This window comes from Eumetopias jubatus, unplaced genomic scaffold, assembly GCF_037043125.1.
Source record: "Eumetopias jubatus isolate StellerSeaLion01/CBP00866 unplaced genomic scaffold, mEumJub1_p1.0 scaffold_4, whole genome shotgun sequence".
NCBI classification, from domain to species: domain Eukaryota; kingdom Metazoa; phylum Chordata; class Mammalia; order Carnivora; family Otariidae; genus Eumetopias; species Eumetopias jubatus.
Window position 1 is genome coordinate 163,802,068 of NW_028274810.1, and position 20,323 is coordinate 163,822,390.

The 20,323-nt window shown below is 37.5% G+C and overlaps 1 protein-coding gene across 4 annotated transcripts in view; it reads right to left on the reverse strand.

The window, feature by feature from the left end:
- The window catches only part of ZFHX4 (zinc finger homeobox 4), a 156,451-nt gene that overhangs the window by 30,308 nt on the left and 105,820 nt on the right, over positions 1 to 20,323 (reverse strand). For all 4 annotated transcript variants that reach the window (XM_088023130.1, XM_028112640.2, XM_088023128.1 and 1 more), the window contains exon 4: positions 426 to 494. In XM_088023130.1, coding sequence (XP_087879256.1) covers positions 426 to 494 — 69 coding nt within the window. The remainder of the gene's footprint in view (positions 1 to 425; positions 495 to 20,323) is intronic.

Here is a 20,323-nt window from a genome sequence, read left to right on the forward strand (position 1 = left end):
AGCAGACTCCCTGCTGAGCAGGGAGCCTGATGCGGGACTCGATCCTGAGACTCCAGGATCATGACCTGAGCCGAAGGCAGTCGCCCAACCAACTGAGCCACCCAGGCGCCCCAATATCTGGCTTTTTGACTTCTACTTTGTAACAAATTGACCACTTAGGTGAAACCTCATAGTGTACAAATGTAGATGTGAGAAATTATCCCGCAGAAGTTGCTTGTTCTTTCAGATGTTAACTTATATATGTATCCAAATATAGCATATATGTCATTTTATATTTAATTTTGCTTTTAACCTATTTGTATAAGAGATCTGATCAGATCTCATTAGAGAAGTTCTAGAGATACATTTATTACATAAATTATGAGAGTAACAAATGTAACTTACTTAGAACAAACAAGATTTTGAAAAGGATTAAGACCAATTACCTGAGGTTCCTCTCAACTGCTGCTCCGTAAGATCCTCCTCACAGGTCCTGGCTCCCAAAGAGGCAGTTTCTGCAGAGGACATTAGAGGGAAAAGTAATGAACACACCACGTCCAGCTCTGTCGTCACAGTATCACAAGAACCCCAAATCTGACTTTCAAAGAAATAAGCATCAGCTGGAGCTCAGGTGAGACTCCAGCACACCTTACATCCCCAGTGAACAGTGGTTAGCAAAATGAGTCCAGGGCGTAGTAAGCTTAGATCACATTCTCGGTCAACAGCACGCAACAAATACAACAATACAGGCAAAATATGGGAGCACGAAGACTCATTTGATTTTTACATCCTGGATATTTGGCCAGGCCTACATTATAAGAGTATGTGTTATAATGACAAAGGCACATTGCAAAAATCATGAGCGTACTTTCACTTCTCTGTCACAATAGCAGAAAGGAAAAAAAGAAAAAAGAAAAAAACACTTCAATATTTGATAGCTGATGTGAGCGACCAAAGCAAAAAAATAAGGACCTGAGGAAACTTGAAGGGTATGTCCAAGCTGTCAGTAAATTCACATCTTTATTCTCATCTTTTATTTGAGTTCCAGAGCAGAAGCGCCAACAATGTCCTGGTTTGCTAAACTCAACCCCAAGCACAAATCATTATTTTCATCTATCTCCATTCTTCCATTGTGTTCCCTGTTGCGAGGGAATCCATAAAAAATGACTGGACCTCAGAAATCACCCTCAACATCTCATTCTTTCTCCACACCGAGTCATCCCATGCTGTTGATTGGATGGCAATGTCTCTTGTCATGTGTGTTTCTCTATTTCTCTGTCATCTTCTCTTTACTGACAATTTCCATAGCCTCCACAACAATCTTCCTACCTTGAATTCCTTGTCTCATCAGTCTAATCTCTCATAAAATGGCAAGAACTTTTTTTCCAGAAGACAGAATTGCCTGAGCACCATTCATGACTCCATCAGTTTCTAAGTAAGGGACCTTAGGTACATAATTTAACCTTTCTAAGCCTCAATTCCCTCCTTGGTGATATGCAGATATAATTGTATAAATAATCAACAAGTATAGGAGAAAAAAATACAAATAAAGGTACAACATAATCTAGTCTTCAAAGTGAGAAAAGGCTGGATTGTATTGAGAGGTTGAAAGGATCATCACACAATTCTTACACCGCCAAAGAGACTCACATTCACCTAATATTTCTGGGCACCAGCATCTCTAGTTGATTCAGAAGGCTTTAATTAAACAAATAATTAACCTTGAAACTAGAAGTGCACACCAAGGCACTATTATTGCATTTACTGATTGTTTTTCCTGCTATGTACAACACCTCTGGCCTCTGGTGGTAATTTATTTAAAAAGAATGATAATAAACCCTCAGTGTCTTAGCCCCAACAACAACAAAAAACATCATGGGTTGTTTTTGTTTTTTAATAACCAAAACTTAAATTAGTCTTGAAAAGAAGAATTCATCCTTAGTTCTTGCTTATAAATCCAAATAACTTTCAAATTGATCACAGTACTGATATTCATCCAATATGTCATTCAAGAAACCCACCTTCTTCCTCTTGACAACCTCTGGATCTTTATGCTTCGACCAGTGTTGTTCCTTTTACTTTGTGAATGTCTTTTTGTTCTTCTCCTGTTAAACTCCTCTTCTTCCCTCAAAACCTAAAGCAAGTGCCACCTCCTCTCTGCTGCCATAACAATTAGCTTATAAATATGTTTCAGCACTTCCGATCTATTATGATAATTTTTTACATGGTTCATGCATATTTCCCCAATAAATTATGAGTTCCTCAAGAACTTTTCATCTTCACAGATTCTCAACCAAGAACAAAGTGAGGCATATCAAAGTCACCAGGACACTTCTATTCAAAGTACGAATCTATGCCCTATATGCGGAAGCAGATGAATCTCAAGATGAGAATTTTATAAAAGCTTCCCAGAGCCTCAAGCCTCTAAATTCAAAGCCCTTTCAATCATACTAAACACAGATACTAATTCTGTTACATATACAGCTCTTTGTCCACTTATGATGGGGTTAAGTCCCCATGAATGCACCATAAGTTGAAAATGCCTCAAGTCGAAAATGCTTTTAATACATGTAACCTCCTGAACACCATAGCTTAGCCGAGCCTAACTTAAACATGCTCAGAACACTTATATTAGCCTGCAGTTGGGCAAAATCATCTAACACAAGGCCTATTTTATAATGAAGTGTTGAAAATATCTCATGTAATTCATTGAATACTGTACTGAAAGTGAAAAACAGGATGGTTGGGTGGGCACAGGGTGATTGCAAGTTTACTGGTTGTTTACTCTCGTGAGGGCCTGGCTGATTGGGAGCTGGGGCTCACTTCCATTGCCCAGCATGATGAAAGAGAATCTTACCACATCTCGTTAGCTGGGAAAAGATCGAAATTCAAAATTCGAAGTATGGTTTCTACTGAATGCTTACCATTTTCGACCACCGTCAAGTTGAAAATGTTAAATTGAACCATTGTAAGCGGAGATTATCTGTATAAATGTGTGTGAGTGTGTATTAAACCATTTCTTTCACTCTTCTTTAGAAAAAAATTATAATTTATCAAAGAATCCTTATCCTTCCAAACACGTGCATGCGCGCGCGCATGCGCGCGCACACACACACACATTTCAATATATCAGATACTTATTTAAACAGGTATCAGGAGTATCTAAGTAAATTTGACCAAATGACTGCTACTCTTTTAAGATTCGTGAAAATAAAAATTTAAAAATGACAACTTGTTGAGTTTGTATTTCTGCCAGTACTCTGAGGACCTATCCATGTAAAATAGTCATGTAAGGAAGGGCGCCTGGGTGGCTCAGTTGGTTAAGTGCCTAACCCTTGATTTCGGCTCAGGTCATGATCGCAGGGTCGTGGGATCGAGCCCTGCGAGAGGCTTCCTCCCGAGCGGGAGTCTGCTTCTCTCCTTCTCCCTATGCCCCTTCCCCCGCTGCATGCTCTCTCTCTAAAAAAAAATAAATAAATCTTGAAAAATAGTCATGTAATCCTCATGGTAAAGTCATGAGACAAATATTAATCCTTCTGTTATAAATCAGGAGACTGGAGCTTAAAGAGGTTAAGGTCACTTGCCCCAGGTTCCCAAGTTTGAAACTGACAGAGCCTGGAAGGGAACCCAGTTCGGCCTGGTATAAAGGCTGTGAATGTCTGGATGTGTCCAGTTGTAATATCACAGCATCAAAGAACCTATGGAGGATTTCCTAGTCTTAGTGAAGTCCCGAAACCAAGTGGTGGCCCAGGCGTGGGGTGGGTGGGGGAAAGGATGTGGAAGAAAGCAACTTTCATTAGTCTTGTAAAAATTCTGATATTTCATAAAACATGACATTCCTTGAATATATGATGTGACTACATAATACTTTGGTGCCACACTGAAATCATTTTATTTGAGAGCGATTTAAGGAAATGTGCAAAATGTCAAAACCAGAAACTTATTTAATCTCACAAATTAGGATACGTGGTATTTGGAAACTGTGCCATTGAGAGCTACTTGTGCAAAGAATTTTATAAAGGAATGTAGTTCAGAATGCCACAGAATATTTTTTATCCTCAACGATGCTGCTCCCTTTATACAAATTATATAAATATTTTAATAAAGGAGCTTTTAACTTAACAAATGAACTGATTAATCTATACTTTTCTGCCTGTGTAAATGAAATGTTTAAAACCTAGTAATGATACATAGCATCTTTCAATATTTCACTTTAATAATTGCTCTGTAATAACAAATTTGACTGCTGTTAACACCATCTGTCTCTTTGCTGGTGATTTAATTAGATTACTAATTTGTGTTCTCTAGCACCTGACCTTTCTTATTTAATACTATTTAAAAATAATGCCACTGACAATTTATCCAGTATTCTACTCTATTCTGTCAATTTGGTGATGATCACACATTTGAAAATGGTACCAAATTACTCTATTTTTATTAACACAATGTGGGAGTAATCGGCCCCATTTTCTGTGGAATGGTGTATCGATCATCATGATCACCATCATCAACAACATTTCACAGAATATTTACTCTGTGCCAGGTACTGACTGATGCCCTTTACATGCATTGCAACACCCCTAGCAAGTGGTGAGCCATGATTTGAACCCATGCATTTTTATTTCAGGGATAGGTATCTTAACCACAATGATATACTAAGCCGTATTTTTAAAATCCTAAAAGTACTTTTCCTTTTGATTCTGCAATTATGTCTTATGTTCATTTTTCTCATTTGGACTGAATTCTGCTAACTATTTATTCCCCTGACCCAACCCAAATGGTTACATCTCTAAAGACAATGTTTAAAAACCTAAATTTTTAGGCTTCCTGTTCCCTTTTAATTATGAGACAGAAGGTTCTCAAGGTTCTGTCTCATTTCCTCACGCTTGCCCCCCCAACTCATAAACCTATCCATTTCATTACTCCTTTTCACCTTTCCTTTCCCTTATATGAATAATTATTCTGGTAAGTAAACTGATAAATTTTAGGCATTTCATCTTAGTTAAAAAATGATCAAGTTTTCATCTGTCAAATCTTTTCTTTTCCCTGCTAATCAGAGTAATACTTTAAAAACAAAACAAAACAAAACTACAACCAATACAAATCTAATGATCAGGGAAATATCTGGAATTTTAATTTTTGAAACAGTCTAGATACATAAGTAGAGAATTTAAAGTTTAAGAATGTTTGCTGTCATTTAGAAATAAATCTAACTTAATCTACATTTCAGGATCACAACTGTCATGAGCTTTCTGCATTCTTATCGGCAAACTTTGGGAAGCATTTGGTACAAGTTCAGTAAATTTTTAAAATACTGGGTGAATGTTCAAGCTGCCAAGTATAGTACTAAGACAGTATCTGCCTACAAAATTTTCACATCTCATCTCCTACCGCTGATTTGCTAATGCATTAAATAATAAAGTGTATCACTATTTGAGCAAAATGTATAGCACATAAAATGAAATATATACCACTAAACAGAATAAATATTAAGCCAACTAGTCTAAAGTAATAAAGAGAAAGAAAAAAATTTTCTGTAGTCCTAGGAAACATTTTGAGTTCCACTCTCCTTCCAACCATTAAAAAAAAAAAAAAAAAAAAATGAGTCCAGTTCCTGGAAAAGACGAAACTCTAAAAGAGCATCCACATTTCAAAAACTCTACCTTCTCCTCCCCATTTCCCTTTTGCAACCCCTCCTACCTTTACTGCAGGTAGGTGATTCATTGTTCTAGGATATTTCAGAGACTCTGATATAGAAGAGAAGGTGTTTGCAGCACTCTAATTTTAAAATAATAAGTGAATAGTTGATTGGAAACCTGTTAGGTGCTAAGCACATAACATGCATTTTCTTACTCAATCCCTCCAGTAAATCTGTACAGAAAAACCATTGCTTTTATAAAAAAGTAAGATATTAAAGTTCAGACATTTTAAGTAATTTTTTCCCCCCAAAGGCAGAGAGTAGCAAAAGTAGGATCTGGACTTAGTCTGTCTGACACCAAAGCTCCATACTCTCCTGAACATTGTTGCCTCCAGGCAGCCCCCAGGACTCCTGGGCCACGATGTCTAAAACGTGAATTTTCCCACCTCCAAAAAAACAGTTCAAACTCCTCCAAAGCAAATTCATTATAACAAGATCAATATCTAGAAGAACTAATCAAGTTCAACATTTTTTATTATCTTGGTAGTTTACATTTTAATAAAGACCTCTGAACTTGCTTGTGCACTGCAAAAATGAAGCCTGTTTTCAGATGAAGCAGGTTTGCAATTAAAAATGGTTTCAAGTGGTCTCCATCCTTTTCCTATGTGGATACAAAGAGTGCTCTTCTAAAAAGCTGAGCAACTCAGCATGCTACCAAATGGTTTTGAGTAACCAAGCAACATCATCTTTGTTGACCTGCAGTGCTTTCTCTTAAATTATTTCTTCTAGGCAGTAACAGATTGAAGTGCATTGGATACTCCAGTGTCAATTATCTGAACAGGCTGGATTTGTAAATTTTTATTTTCTGGAACAGTAAAGCTCCTTTGCCCTGCTCTGTGTGGTTTTACCCAGAAGTTATTTTTATATAGTAAGGGAGTAGTATCTCCTGGGGCCTCTAGGCCAGGAAAGTGTGATCACTTCTTTCTGCTTCTTGAATCATCTATGACCCCAGTGTAATGGGACCTCAAAAGAATTTAATAAGTTCCTGATATCAATTAGTTTCAATAAATTACTCACACTTCTTAATGTGTCTTACTTGGAAGTGCTCTTACTGAAGTATTTTTTCCTTAAATTTATTAATTTCTAATACATTTCTCCACGTAAGATTCTGTTTCATTTCTGATTGCTTTGAAATTAAGAGATCAAAATTCTCTTGTTGTAACTAGGGAAAACATTGTGCTCCCATCTGTCGGTTACCCAGTTATCTGCACCTCAGTCTTTATAGGACTCGTCACAATCTCCAATTGTATGAAACGATTTTCATTCCTTAGCACACTGTGTTGGCTTTGCTAGGTGGCTCATCAACACAGGAAACACCTCTGGTCTACGTACTGATTCCTACCCCACCGAATGATAGCCTTCGTTCCCACAGGGCACTGGCTATTCCTTTCAGCCCATTGTTTTGTATCACAGAGCAAGTTTTTAATCTATGAAAACCTCTTCTTTCTATTCTATAGCCACCTACTTTTCTGTGCTAGGTCAAAAGCCTTCCAAAGTTATTTTTTTAAATGAAAAGAAAATAAATGTCTATCCAGCAGTGCATTTTTATCTCTAGTTCCTTCACCACTTTCAAAGACTCCTTACAAGGGTATCATTTACTCTCAGGGAAGTTGCATTTCTTTGTTTCAGTCATGTTCTTTGGTTCTTGGAAGTTTCTATAGCCTCTCTTAGCTTCCACCTCAAAGACTTCAGCAATGATAGGTGCCTCCCTCTAAGACTGCATTGTTTTTAAATTACGATGACAATTACAGAGTTTAATCAGTTTCACAACTTTAAAACAAAACTCTGATTTTATTTCAGTCACACTCAGTGAGTCTTTAGGCATACTCCTTTGGAGTCATGATCCATGAAACCATCATCCACTCTTTTGTTTTTTTTAATTTAAATTCATTTAGCCAACATATAGCACATCATTCATCATTAGTTTCAGAAAACCATCATTCACTCTTGTGAAGAACCAGAACGAGTAACTCTCTGTTGAAATGGTAATTTTTTTTAAAGATTTTATTTATTTATTTGACAGAGAGAGACACAGCGAGAGAGGGAACACAAGCAGGGGGAGTAGGAGAGGGAGAAGCAGGCTTCCCGCTGAGCAGGGAGCCTGATGTGGGCTCGATCCCAGGACCTTAGGATCATGACCTGAGCCGAAGGCAGAAGCTTAACGACTGAGCCACCCAGGCGCCCCTGAAATGGTAATTTTTTTAACTGAGATTCATTCTCTTTGCTTGAAATTTTAAGCAAGCAAAGATAAAAGGTGAGCCATCAGTGACATAAAAATTGCCCACTTCTGCTACAGCTATCTGGCCCTTAGAAGCCTGTGTTCTTCAAAAAACTATTTCATTAGAAGAATATGGACTAGTCCTGTGCATATATTTGGGCTAAGGGAAAAGAAAAAACATGGACTTAGAAACAGATACACTTGGACTTGAATCCCAGCTCCAACACTTTCTAGCTCTTTGACAGAGCAAGTTACTTAGCTCCCCCTAAGTCAGGTATCCTATACGTACAAATAGAAGTGAAAATAACCAGATTTTGAGGTGTGATAAGGAGTAACGAATATAAAGCGTCTAGAGCTGAATAAGTAGTAGTTTCACTCATGCAGGATTCTTCTCTGGCTTTGGTCCCTCCTGCTGAATGCATGTTATTCAAAGGAAAGACTACATCAATTCGATGTTATGGCTTTTTAGGTTATATTCATATGTAATGTACTCTCTGTCTATCAGCTAAGTTAGTATTTTAGACCTTTAAAATATCACTATTATATGTGTAGATATTTTGGAAAGAGCAAATGTTAACAAGACTAAACATTGTTTTCTTAAGCCATGTAGTTCGAAAGTTTTTTTTTAATTCCTAAGCAAATTTTACATTCTGCAATAAAAGTGGGATGTGTACCAAGTTGTAAAGACTGTTCAATTCACATTGGTTTGGCCATTTACAAAAGTTCAAGTGAAGAAGATGAACTCTTTAGACTGGTAGTGATATCCAAGTCAGCCTTAAGCTTTCCTCTTGGAAGAGAGGGACCCTGTCCTTTCCAATTCCAAACCCCACCCCCACCATCGGCCTTTCCTCAAGAGAAAAATTTAAGGGGAAGTCACAACAACCTCAGAATACACAGATTTGTAAATGTGACAGTCTCTAAAACCCTAAACATCTCCATTTATACACAAACACTGTTTGCTTAATTTTCTAGATTATTCCTTACACTACAGTCACCTAAATCATATGTGCGACCAAACACAATATCAAAGCATGTAACACTTGCCTTCTCTTCAAAACAATTCAGAATATACCAGAGACAATAGTTTAGAGTTTCCACAAAGGCAATGTTAAATGGGAAATGTACGGAATGGGAATTAAATGGGAATTAAAATTTTAGCTTCCATCTGTGTAAATTTAAACAGATCTCTTAACATGTTGGAGCCAGTCTTCTCATCTGTAAAGGGGGAATACAATGATCTCTTCTGCTTGCCATGGCAAGTCATTGTAAGGATGAAATGTAAGTGGTTGTTATCAACACCTCCAGTTGACCATGCGAAGTGAGGAAATACAATCTTTGTATCATACTCTTTAAATATTTAATGTCTTAAATATGCTGACATGGAATGTACCATTACTATTTATAATAAATTCCTCTATACAGTTATATATATGGGAGAAATTATTGCTTCTCATGTGCAGGCTTATTTATTTTGTGAATTATATATGACTATAAAAGAAAATCCTCAGATGACTAGATCAATTCTTTTTTATCAACACTCTAATTGTTGAAATAAATTTACCATTAACCTAAGACACAGAAAAGTTTCCTAAATTATATGTAAATAATCCTTGGATTTTCACTATTTGGAGTTTTCTACATTTTATCACATTAGGAATGGTCAAATTTGTATGGTCATATACCCCAAATTACACTTAGGAGAACTGACCTAGGCAATGATGGATACAAACATAAGTAAAATAAAGCTGGAGAGGGAAAGTTAGTGAAAGTATGCATAGCCCCAGAAAAAGAAGATTAGAAAGGCTAGGTTGGAGCCAAGAGTGAAAGATGTACTATTGGAACCTGCTATGAATTTTCAAGACAATACTTATGCATACCCATGAAATGTTTATTGAATAAATCATTCATTAATGAGCAAACAGATTGATGAGATTTGGCACATTGCTTTCTTTGGACTGTATTAGCAGTAGAAAAAATGGTTTCTGAGACATGGCCAATTATTTTTTCTCCTTTGCCTGAATGCAAAGTATTGGCAAAGGGTCCCTTGATCTTGGCAAAGTGAGTTTTAAGCAGGGGTGCCATGATCATCTTTGCATCTTTGGGATGCTGTGTAGAAGATGGAATGGAGGAGGAGAAGTTTTGTTATTAAAAAAAAAAAAGGTTACTGGAACATTCACTGTACCTCAATCCATTACTGTCTAGAAAAAGTCATGGATAAAGGAAGACCAGTGATTCCACTGGAGAGAAAAAGAAAGTTCAAAAGTCCAAGACTGGGATGAGAAAAAAGATGATGAGCTCAATTTGGACATGAATTAGAACGGAGCTGTTTGGAAAACATTTAAGTTTATGAAACTAAATCTTAAAAGAGAAGTCTGGGTTCAAAATACTTGGAAGCTAATACCTATGAGTACATCTCAAGAACAACGCAAAGAGTATGGAAGATAAGGTCTAAAGAGAGAACTCTAAGAGAGGAAAATTAAGAAGTGGCATTGAAGATCACTGAAACATGACAAAAGATAATGACAGAGAAAAAGAGGTAAACACAGGACCCTGGAGTGATGGGTAAAACAGTGGCCAAAGGCCAAGAACTTTTCCAGAAGTCTGAGGCACAAGCGTACAATTACACAGAAAAGTCAAGTAAAATAAGGTGTTGGTGACATTGTGAGAGATGGTAGTGACTCGGACCAAAGAGGTAGTTGCCGAACAGATACATATTTCACAAGAGGGGCAAACAGGACTTGCCAATGTGTTTGATGAGGCAAGTGAGAGAATGAGAAGAATGATAGATGATTATGCTGTTTTGTTTTTTTTGGTTTTGTTTTTTGCCCAAGAAATCAGAAGAATGGAGATGTTATTTACTGAGATGAGGGAAAATGCAAATGGAACAAGGCAGGAGGGAGAGAAAGGTTGGAATCTGTAGTTTCAAACATGTTTAGTTTGAGATGCCCTGTTTATACATCCAAGGAAAGGGGTCGAGTAAGCAGATGTGAGGTGGAGGAAGGGAGGACAGAAGGGTGGGAGAGGCAACATATAGATGGTAGAGTAAGTCCTTGAGATGAAAGTGAATAAGATCACCTAGAGAATGAGGGTCCCTAACTGAACCGGGGCTACACTCCTATACAGGGACATATCAAAGCAGGGGACCCCATGAGCGGTCTCTTCCAGCAGGGAGAAATATTTTATAAATGACACAGTTTAGAATTGTCCGTGCATGGCAAAAATAATAAGCGGGCAACTTTCTTTCAGTTGTATTGTTTTTAAATTCCCTATAGGGACTGCTCTCTCTTTATTGCCTGCACCAGGTGGAGGCCCTCCCACCCTTCCCTTCTCAAAGAAAGGGGGCAGTGAAGAAGAGCGAGCAAAAAGAGTCAACAAGGTAGGAGAAGATCGAGAGAGAATGGGGTGTGGAAAGCCTGGTGAGAGAGACATTTCAAGAAGGGAGAGGTCAGGGCACCTGGGTGGCTCAGTCGTTAAGCATCTGCCTTCGGCTCAGGTCATGATCCCGGGGTCCTGGGATCGAGCCCCACATCGGGCTCCCTGCTCGGCGGGAAGCCTGCTTCTCCCTCTCCCACTCCCCCTGCTTGTGTTCCCTCTCTCGCTGTGTCTCTCGCTGTCAAATAAATAAATAAAATCTTAAAAAATAAATAAATAAAAAATAAAAAGTAAAAAAAAAAAAAAAGAAGGGAGAGGTCATCTTGTTAAAAGCTGCTGGTTGGTCTAGTCTGAGGAGGACCAGGAACTCACAAGGAGATCTGCCAAAGAACAGGTTCTCAGAAGCCTTGGCCTTTTGTGGAGTGGTAAGGACGAGGCACCCCCTGAATGTGGTGTAAGAGAGAATGAAGATGAAGAACATGGCAGTGTCAAGTGCAGACAATTCTCTGAGGAGCTCTTCTGTGAAAAGAATCAGAGAAATGGGCAATACATAGAGGCAGGCAGCATGCGGGGAGGTTTCTCATCAGCAGGGGGATTGAGAGAATGTTGGTGTGATGACGAGAATGACCTGGTGGTGGGGAAAACGTTAAGAGGCTGAAGAGAGTGAGGCAGGCAGGTGTCCTAGGATGGACTTGGGTGTGGGTTTCTGAAGAGCAGTGGGAACGGGGATGGAAGTCAAGGATCACAGAAGTCAGTGAAGTTAGGCTAGGACTCATCAGCCTCCCAGAAGGTAGAAATGAAGAGCATCATGAAGAGAACAGGGGAGGAGAGCTGGGGTGTGGGAAGGACAGCAGAGAGTGAGGAGACATCAAAATATCTGTACATGATGTAAAACAGTGACTTGGAAAGAAAGTCAGAGACCAGAACCCACTTTGTTTTAGCACACGAAATATCCCTATTGTCTTCTTTGGGATACACAATGACAGAAACCATTTTTGTTGAGGGAAGATTTGACTAGCAATCCTGTCTAGCTGCTGTGAGCCAAGAATTATTTTTCCGTTATAGATATTATGGGCACCATAGAAGCAGTAAAATTGTGTCAACAAAAATGAAGAGCCTTGCAGAACTTAAACAGTTCCCTATTAAACTTTTCAATTAAGTTTTATGGCAATACAATCACACTGTATTTTTCATAATCTTTCTAAGTTTGATCAAAAAAACTTATGTGCAATACACACAGCATCTGCATTTTGCGATTTTGGTACAAGGTGATGAAAGGTCCATTAAATTTGCTGTCCCGACGAACTAGATGAAGTAACTCATGATCATCACTGATGTAAAAGATGATGGATAAGATTAAATTTCACACTACCATAAACATCTGATGATTAAAACAAAGAAAATTGCAAAAAAAAGTAAACCTATCACTATTCTAAAATACATGATAATAACAAATAGAGAAAACTGTACTTTGAAATGAGTGGGGATTAATTCACGAATGATGACCAGAATTCAAATTCAAAGAAGTACAAATTAAACAAACAGCCAGAAATATGGTCACCTTAAGAAAATAAAAAAGTATGTGGAGGAGGAGGAAGAGGAAGCTGGTGGTAAAGAAAATGACCAATAAATAATTTATTTCTCTTTTTATCTCATTTCTATATACTATACATAAAAATATCTCTAATGTGGTACATAATTTGAGCCAAATGCAGAATTCTCTTTTGAGGACTTTGAACATTGATATTGTTAAGGATGTAGCAAGAACAGAAATATATGTTTGATCCAATACAATAAGTAATATGAGAATAAATTACATCTTTTATATGGCTAATACCTTGTTCCTGTCCCATATATTATATATATATCTCTTTACCCTGGTTCTCACATCTGTCCTCAGGAGGCAGCAGCTAATGTATCACCCCGAATACTCTAGAACTCTATTTCCAGAGTGAAGAAAACTGCCCTCTAATTTGTAGTTTGCTTGCAATGACTGGAAATACGCAGAGCTGTGTCTGCTTTCTTAAGCTACACTACAAATTGTTGAGAAGTATATATATATATATATATACACACACACACACATATGAATGAAAGAGGGCAAGTCGAAATGGAATCAGTGTTCCAATTCGGCACCCCATCTCCTCTGTCATAACTCAGAAAGGGTTGCAGGGTATTTAGGGATTGGTGTGAGGGCACATTGTTTTCCTCTCTCCTGTCAAATGCATAGAGGCCATACTGTCTTACTATGTCTTGTGTTTATTCATGCATTGAACAAGTTTTTATTGAATACTTACTATGTGCAAGGCAACTCTGAGAGTCACACTAATGGAGGTACGGAAGAACAGTATTTTGGTTTAATCAATCCTTTTCACTGAGAAAGACACAAAAATATCCTGGACTTGCATTGTTCCACATGCCATAAAATATTTCCTCTATACTTCTTCGGCATAAACGATATTAACAGACTGACTTAAATATAAGCTCTAAATGTTATAAATAAAACAGAGCCCCTAACATTATTTTATTAAAACTACAAAGGCCTCTTAAAAATCATGCTGAAAAATGACTACCTTTATCCTAGTTCAAAAAAGCCTACAAAATTTTATGAACACATTGTTTCTTCTCCCCCCCCCACTAGTTTTTTAAAGGATTACATTTGGAAGAGGAAAAAAAGGTGTGCCCCTGCTTCTCACTTTTCCCCTGCCCACTTAGCCTGAGAAATTTCCAACAGTTGCCAAACTTGGGAGCCTTGACTCCTTCATTGCTTATATTTAGTTGGTTAAGTCTGTGCTGTGGATTTACTGTTAACACTCTTTTCTGCTTAACGAGAGTCACCTCAGTGATATAGCCCCTGATAGTCTACCAGTCCACCACGGCAGTGGTCCTAGAATGAGCTTTCTGTGCACAGGTCCTCCCAACACTATGCCTCTTACATATGGCTTCCAGATCATGCTTCCTACGACACCTCTTCAGTAATGTAATTCTCACACTCAAAGGTTCGGTACCTTCTTATTTTCTGCCTCTTCAAATCTGAACTTTTTTGCTTAGCTTTCAAAGGCTTCCATAGTCTCAACTCCCTAGTTAATTTTTGTCGCTTTCTCCTAAATGGTCATTATTAGGCTCTTAGTTTAGTTTCTTGCCTCTCAACACAACCATATTAATTTTCTTTCACCTCTAAGTCTGAATTATATTATATTATTTCCCCTCTCAAACCTAAAGACCATGCCTAAATAAATAAATAGATGCAGAGACAAATAAAATTCTATTTTTTAATTTCCAATCCTACTCAGTCTTCATGTCCTAAGACCTCCATTAACCCTACAGATCCAAGGCTCCTCTGAACAGCACTGAATTTGATGAAGTTCCTTAAAATGCCGTAAGTTACCTGACTTATTGTGTCCAGTACATTGATTCTGTCTCCTAGGCAGCTTCTAAACTCCTTGAGGGCAGATTTTTCTGTCTCCCACTAGCCCAGGCCAAATGCTACCCGCAGAGCTGTTGTTACCCAGTGGATTTCTCTCAAGTAGCTTCTATAATCAATAATGGCAGCCAAGGAGAAGAATCCTCCAGGTAACAAAGCAGAGTCTTTTCCTCCACTTCATTCTGATTCTGATTGCAATTAATTCATCAAGTATCCGCCACATCCGCTCTTAAATACAAGTATTTCGTATTCTCTCTCAAAGGCAAAAGAGTTTAAAATCCTAGTGAAACAGGCTGAAGAGGCAGAAAACTCCTTTGAGGTATCTGCCAGCTTTGTGAGCAGTCTGTCTCCCTTTCTTACTCACATACAACTGTTAACACATTGCAGAAGCGAGTTCACCTCGGTTGTTTTCCTTCCACTAGTCCCTTTTTTGTGACTGCCTCGTGAATATATAATTCCTGTGCATTTAATTCTTTGAAGTCCAAGCACATTCTTGCTTGAAACAAAAGCTCCAGAGGATGAAATAAGAGCATACAATTATTGCAAAATGGCAATAAAATCACCTCCCCACACTTCCCTTGAGATCTGTGGTCAAGGAGATCTGGCTGAGGGCTGAGACAGACATCAACTTGACTTTTAATTTTACGAACTATGATCATTTGGACAAGAAAATATCTTCAAAGGGTCAATATCATTTCTGTAAATGGGAAGAAGACAGTGTGAAAAGACGGCTTTGAACAAGGCTTACAGAAAAGAAAAAACAACTTATGAGCAAATATCAAGAGTACTTTCTTGAGTTCTCTCTTTCTCCCTTAAAAGGACTTTTTTAAAAGTGGGGAAATTGCAGTTAAAAATTATTTTATAGCCCTTAAAATGAAAACATTTGCCTATTAAGCTCTAACAACCTACAATACTCTATCTGTAAAGCATCACTTGCCCCCCCCCCCGCTGTTTCATTTAACTTTAGCTGAACTTTTTTTTATTGCTTCCTAATCTACCCTAATTTGCCTAAGCCCCTTATTTGCCATTTCTCAAACTGTTTGTTTACATCTCACTGGAAATGTGTAACAATAACAAAGTGCTTTAAGAACTAGAAATAATGATAGATTTAGACACATGATTTTACTGCACAGCATAAAAGACATTCAAATTAACACACATTCCCGGAGAGCCCACTAGGTGACAAGGGCCATACTTGGCTAGGAGACACTAAGCTGAAAACAACCTCGGTGACTTCAAGGAGCTTAAGTCTGGAGGAGACAAAATAGAAACAACCACCACTATTCAGGAAGTGATATGCTGGTAGTACCAGCCAAGTATTCTTGACACAAAGGAACACAAAACACTTAATTCCGTGGGAGAATGAAGCATCAATGCAATTGGGATTTTATTCTACATCACGTCATTCACATTTTTCTTTCTGTTTTAGAGAAACATTTTATAGACAGATGATAAGACAAGGACAATGATCAGTTTTAAAAACCTTCCATGATTCAATCTATGTAAACAGCAGAATATGACAAAGATATCTAGAGGGATGCTGCATTGGGAATCAGAAGCTTGGGTTGTCCAATGAATTAGCAGTGTAACCCTGCAAAGAGCATGAAACTGGTGAGTGCCTGTTTCTCCAGCTGTAAAATGAGAGGCTGGACCCATGAGCTGTCAGGATCCTTTTGGCTTTCCCATTACCTGAACATCTGCAATGATTTTTTTGTCAACTCACAAGTATTAGCTACAAAGGCTGAGGACAAGGCCTCATAAGATTGAACAATAATTCATGTTTACCTCAAATCTGTTATGTGTGCGTTTGTATTTACAACCCTCTCTTCACATTCCTTTCACATCATTAGCCCATTGGTCCTTTATATTTGCGGAACCCTTAATACTTTTCAAAGTAAATTCACATTCATTATCTGAAGTGCTCTAATTCCACTAGCTAACTGTACTCCAAAGACTCTTCCCTGGCTCTGTTGCTAAGACATGCATCTTATAACTTTCTTATTCACTCTTATTTTATGTTACTCTACTTTATGCTTAACTCCATGCTTTCCCTCTTTCCCTTCTTCGGAGAGGAGCCAAATATATCATTTTCTAGCCCTTCTCTACTTACCCATTTTTCGAAATCACTGAAGTGGCTTTGTTTTGACAGAGTGCTTGCAGCCTCAAGGAGCAGAAGCACAAAGGTGACTCTGTCTACTACTTCTGTCAATTTGATTTAGGGAAACTCCAGTTTCCTAAGATGGTTTCTTCAAAAATACGATGTCCCTGGAAGGTCTTAAGTTGGCAGCTTGTACTGGGGAAAAGGAAGTCTGTCTATGTAGCCAGGATGCCCAAGAGGCACCCATCTTGCCGAGCGAATGCATGGTCAGGTTAGTGGAGTGGACTTTCAGGGAGGGCAGTAAACATAGCAGGGCCAGAGAAAGTGGCTCCATCTTTAGAAATATAATTAATGTAATTTTTAAGTATATTTTTAAGTATATATTCAACTCAAACTATGTGTCCCTAGTTTTCTTTCAAGGGTCTTAGAGAACAGTATTCTTGTTGAAGAATATTAATCTTCTAGCGGAAGCTACGGACCTCCTTCCTATAAAAATGCACATCAGGATAATTTTGCAGGCAATTACAAGGGGGCATGGAATCCCTAGGTCCATGGATCCCAGGTTATTAAGCTGTGCACAAATAACCTAGATAAGTTCTTTCGTGGGTGTTACATAACTCTGAGAGAGGTCACCTACATTCTCCTTTATCTCATTAATGTAAAACTTTTTCATTTGCCAGAAAAACAAGGATTAAGTCACCCAATTGGAACAGTCAAAACTTTTTAGTTTCTTTTTGTTGCTGTTGTTCCTAGTAATTATTCAAGGCAATATTAGAGAAGAATAATAGGAGTAAAGAACAACCATAAGTTCTCAACCAAAATTTTCTGAAAGAATAGAAACACAAATAGAAATGGAACCCCAAATGAGCTGAATTTGGTCTGTAGCATACTCAACATTTGGTGGGCACTGACTTATGCCACCTATTTCCCAATGATTTCCTCACTTTGCTGAGTAGGATCAAAAAAAGAAAGAAAGAAAGAAAAACAAACGGTTAATGCCAAACCACATGGACATGTTTACATAAAAACAAATTAGCTGATTATTGGGTAAAAAACAAAACAGAACTCCTCTTCAAAAGAAAAACTGACTGCATTTTTCTAAATATAAAATCTACATGGAATTAACTGAATTTTTAAACTGAAAAAATCAAATGTTTGAGAATCATGTGTTTACATATTGGCAAGAAATGTTACTCCAGTAGCCGAGAAGTGCTAATGGGCCTCTCAAAACACTTAACTAAATCCTTATGTAGACTAGATTTTATTAAATATAGCACAAATACCAATAACTAGCAAACGTCATCAAGAGCATGTAGATTACCAGAACACCCAATGTTTCCGTATTACGGCCAATCTTGAGACTTTGAGTTTTAGACAAATAACATTTTCAAGAAGGCAATAAAATGACAGTATGCAAAGCAGTTTCATAAAATTTAATATGTATTCTACAAAAGTGGGAAAGATTTTGATTTGAAAAACAAACTATAAAGAAGGAAACATTAAAAAATTCAACTTGGTTTTTATACAAAGTTGATTTCCAGACATCCTTTTTAATTCTCCAGTTCATCCACAAATTTTATCACTGAATACCTAAGACAAGTATGAAAACACTGAAAGATGTTGATATTTTTGGCTTACCAACTTTTGTAATGTTCCTTTTTTTCCCTCTAATGAACTTGTAAATATTCTCAATCAAAACAAAAATTTTGTTATGAGACTTTACTAAGGGAAAAAAAAAGTGCTTTAGAAAAGTTTGGTAAAATCAAGAAAGACAATAGATCGCAAACTTACAGCAGTCATTTCAAATCATCTTAAGATGGTCTAGAAGCAAACTAGCGTCCTTCTCCCCACTCCGTTCCCCCATGAATCTGGAAATCAAGATTTTTCTTAAAAACACAAAACCGGGGCGCCTGGGTGGCTCAGTTGGTTAAGCGACTGCCTTCGGCTCAGGTCATGATCCTGGAGTCCCGGGATCGAGTCCCACATCGGGCTCCCTGCTCGGCGGGGAGTCTGCTTCTCCCTCTGACCCTCTTCCCTCTCGTGCTCTCTATCTCTCATTCTCTCTCTCTCAAATAAATAAATAAAATCTTTAAAAAAAAACCGTATTAAAAAACCTATCAGAAGACTTATTTTTAGAAATTTTTCTTTTACCTGTACATGATACCGATGCCATTAAAGATCCTGAGATAGGCCATGGGGCAGTTTAAAAATGGAAACTTTTAAACATCATTACAGTACATAAACCTCACTCACAGCCACCATCTTTGCCTTAAATGTTCATGCTAATATTTGCCATTTGCAAATATGTCACTAAAGCCTAGTTGGTTCTTGGGGAAATTAATCAAAGTGAATTCCATCAAATAATAATAATGAAAAAAGCACAACACTTTTTGCCAGCAGTTGTAAATTATACAACATGTTAGCCAGGAAAACACATTAGTTCAAAGAATGCACACCACTAATTTCATTCATTTCCCTACAGTCCATATGGAGCCTAAACATACAACTCTTTCCTTTCTTTAACTCATTCAAGTTAGAAGACGGAGATAATGCTTAAAATAGTATAGATCTTTGAAGGCACACATGAAATAAGTATTTGTGCACTATTTTACCTAATAAGGGTAAGAAGCTAAAATACCAACATTCTTTTCTTCCAAAGTCTACTGTGTTTCTTAAATTTGACTTAACATCACCTAAATGTTACTTACTGTATGAAGAATTAAACACATAAGTATATCAAATACTCTTAGACTGAAATCCAACAAAGAAAGCTAATGCCTGTTCTCTATCAGACAATGTGAAATGAACTCAGGGTTCCCACGAAGGTTCATAGTGCACAACTAAGTAATTACAAGCTGAAAAGTTTCATGAGTTTCACCCAGGTATCCCAAGCTGAAATTCCAGGCCTGTGTCATTCCCTGAACATCTCCAACACAATCTAACATTCTAACTAAACGAGATAAGCGAACACATTTAGTGAATTAGATTTTAAAGCATATTTACCAAGTCATACAGCAAATAAATTGAAAAGTTTTATACCAAAAAGCAACGTGCAAACAAGCAACAGAACTTATTTTTTTTTTTTACTTTAGAAGTTGATGCCTTTGACATTGTTTACTTAATGCAATTTTAAACATGATTCTGTTAATATTTGCCTCAATTAAATATACGCTCGGGCTAAAAATAATCAATCCATAAAATTAAGGCTTTCCGTTACATCAAAGTGATCGAGATACTCCTGTTCTCAACATAACTGTTTTTTCCCCTTTGTTCTTATATTCTACAGAGGTTCCAAAATACACTATACAATATGTGTATCTATAACACATAGACATAAACTAAGGCAGAAAAGCATCTGATTCTATGTTTATCCAGGGTAATCTGTTATGGTTTCTTTCCTGCCAAACCACTTCTGGTGTTTCCAGCGGGGCAATGACAGCATACACCTTCTTGTTATTATTTATGTACCAAAGGCCAAACCAAATGTCTGGGTGGGTCTCCAAAGACATGAAATCGGTAGGTTTTTTTCCATCC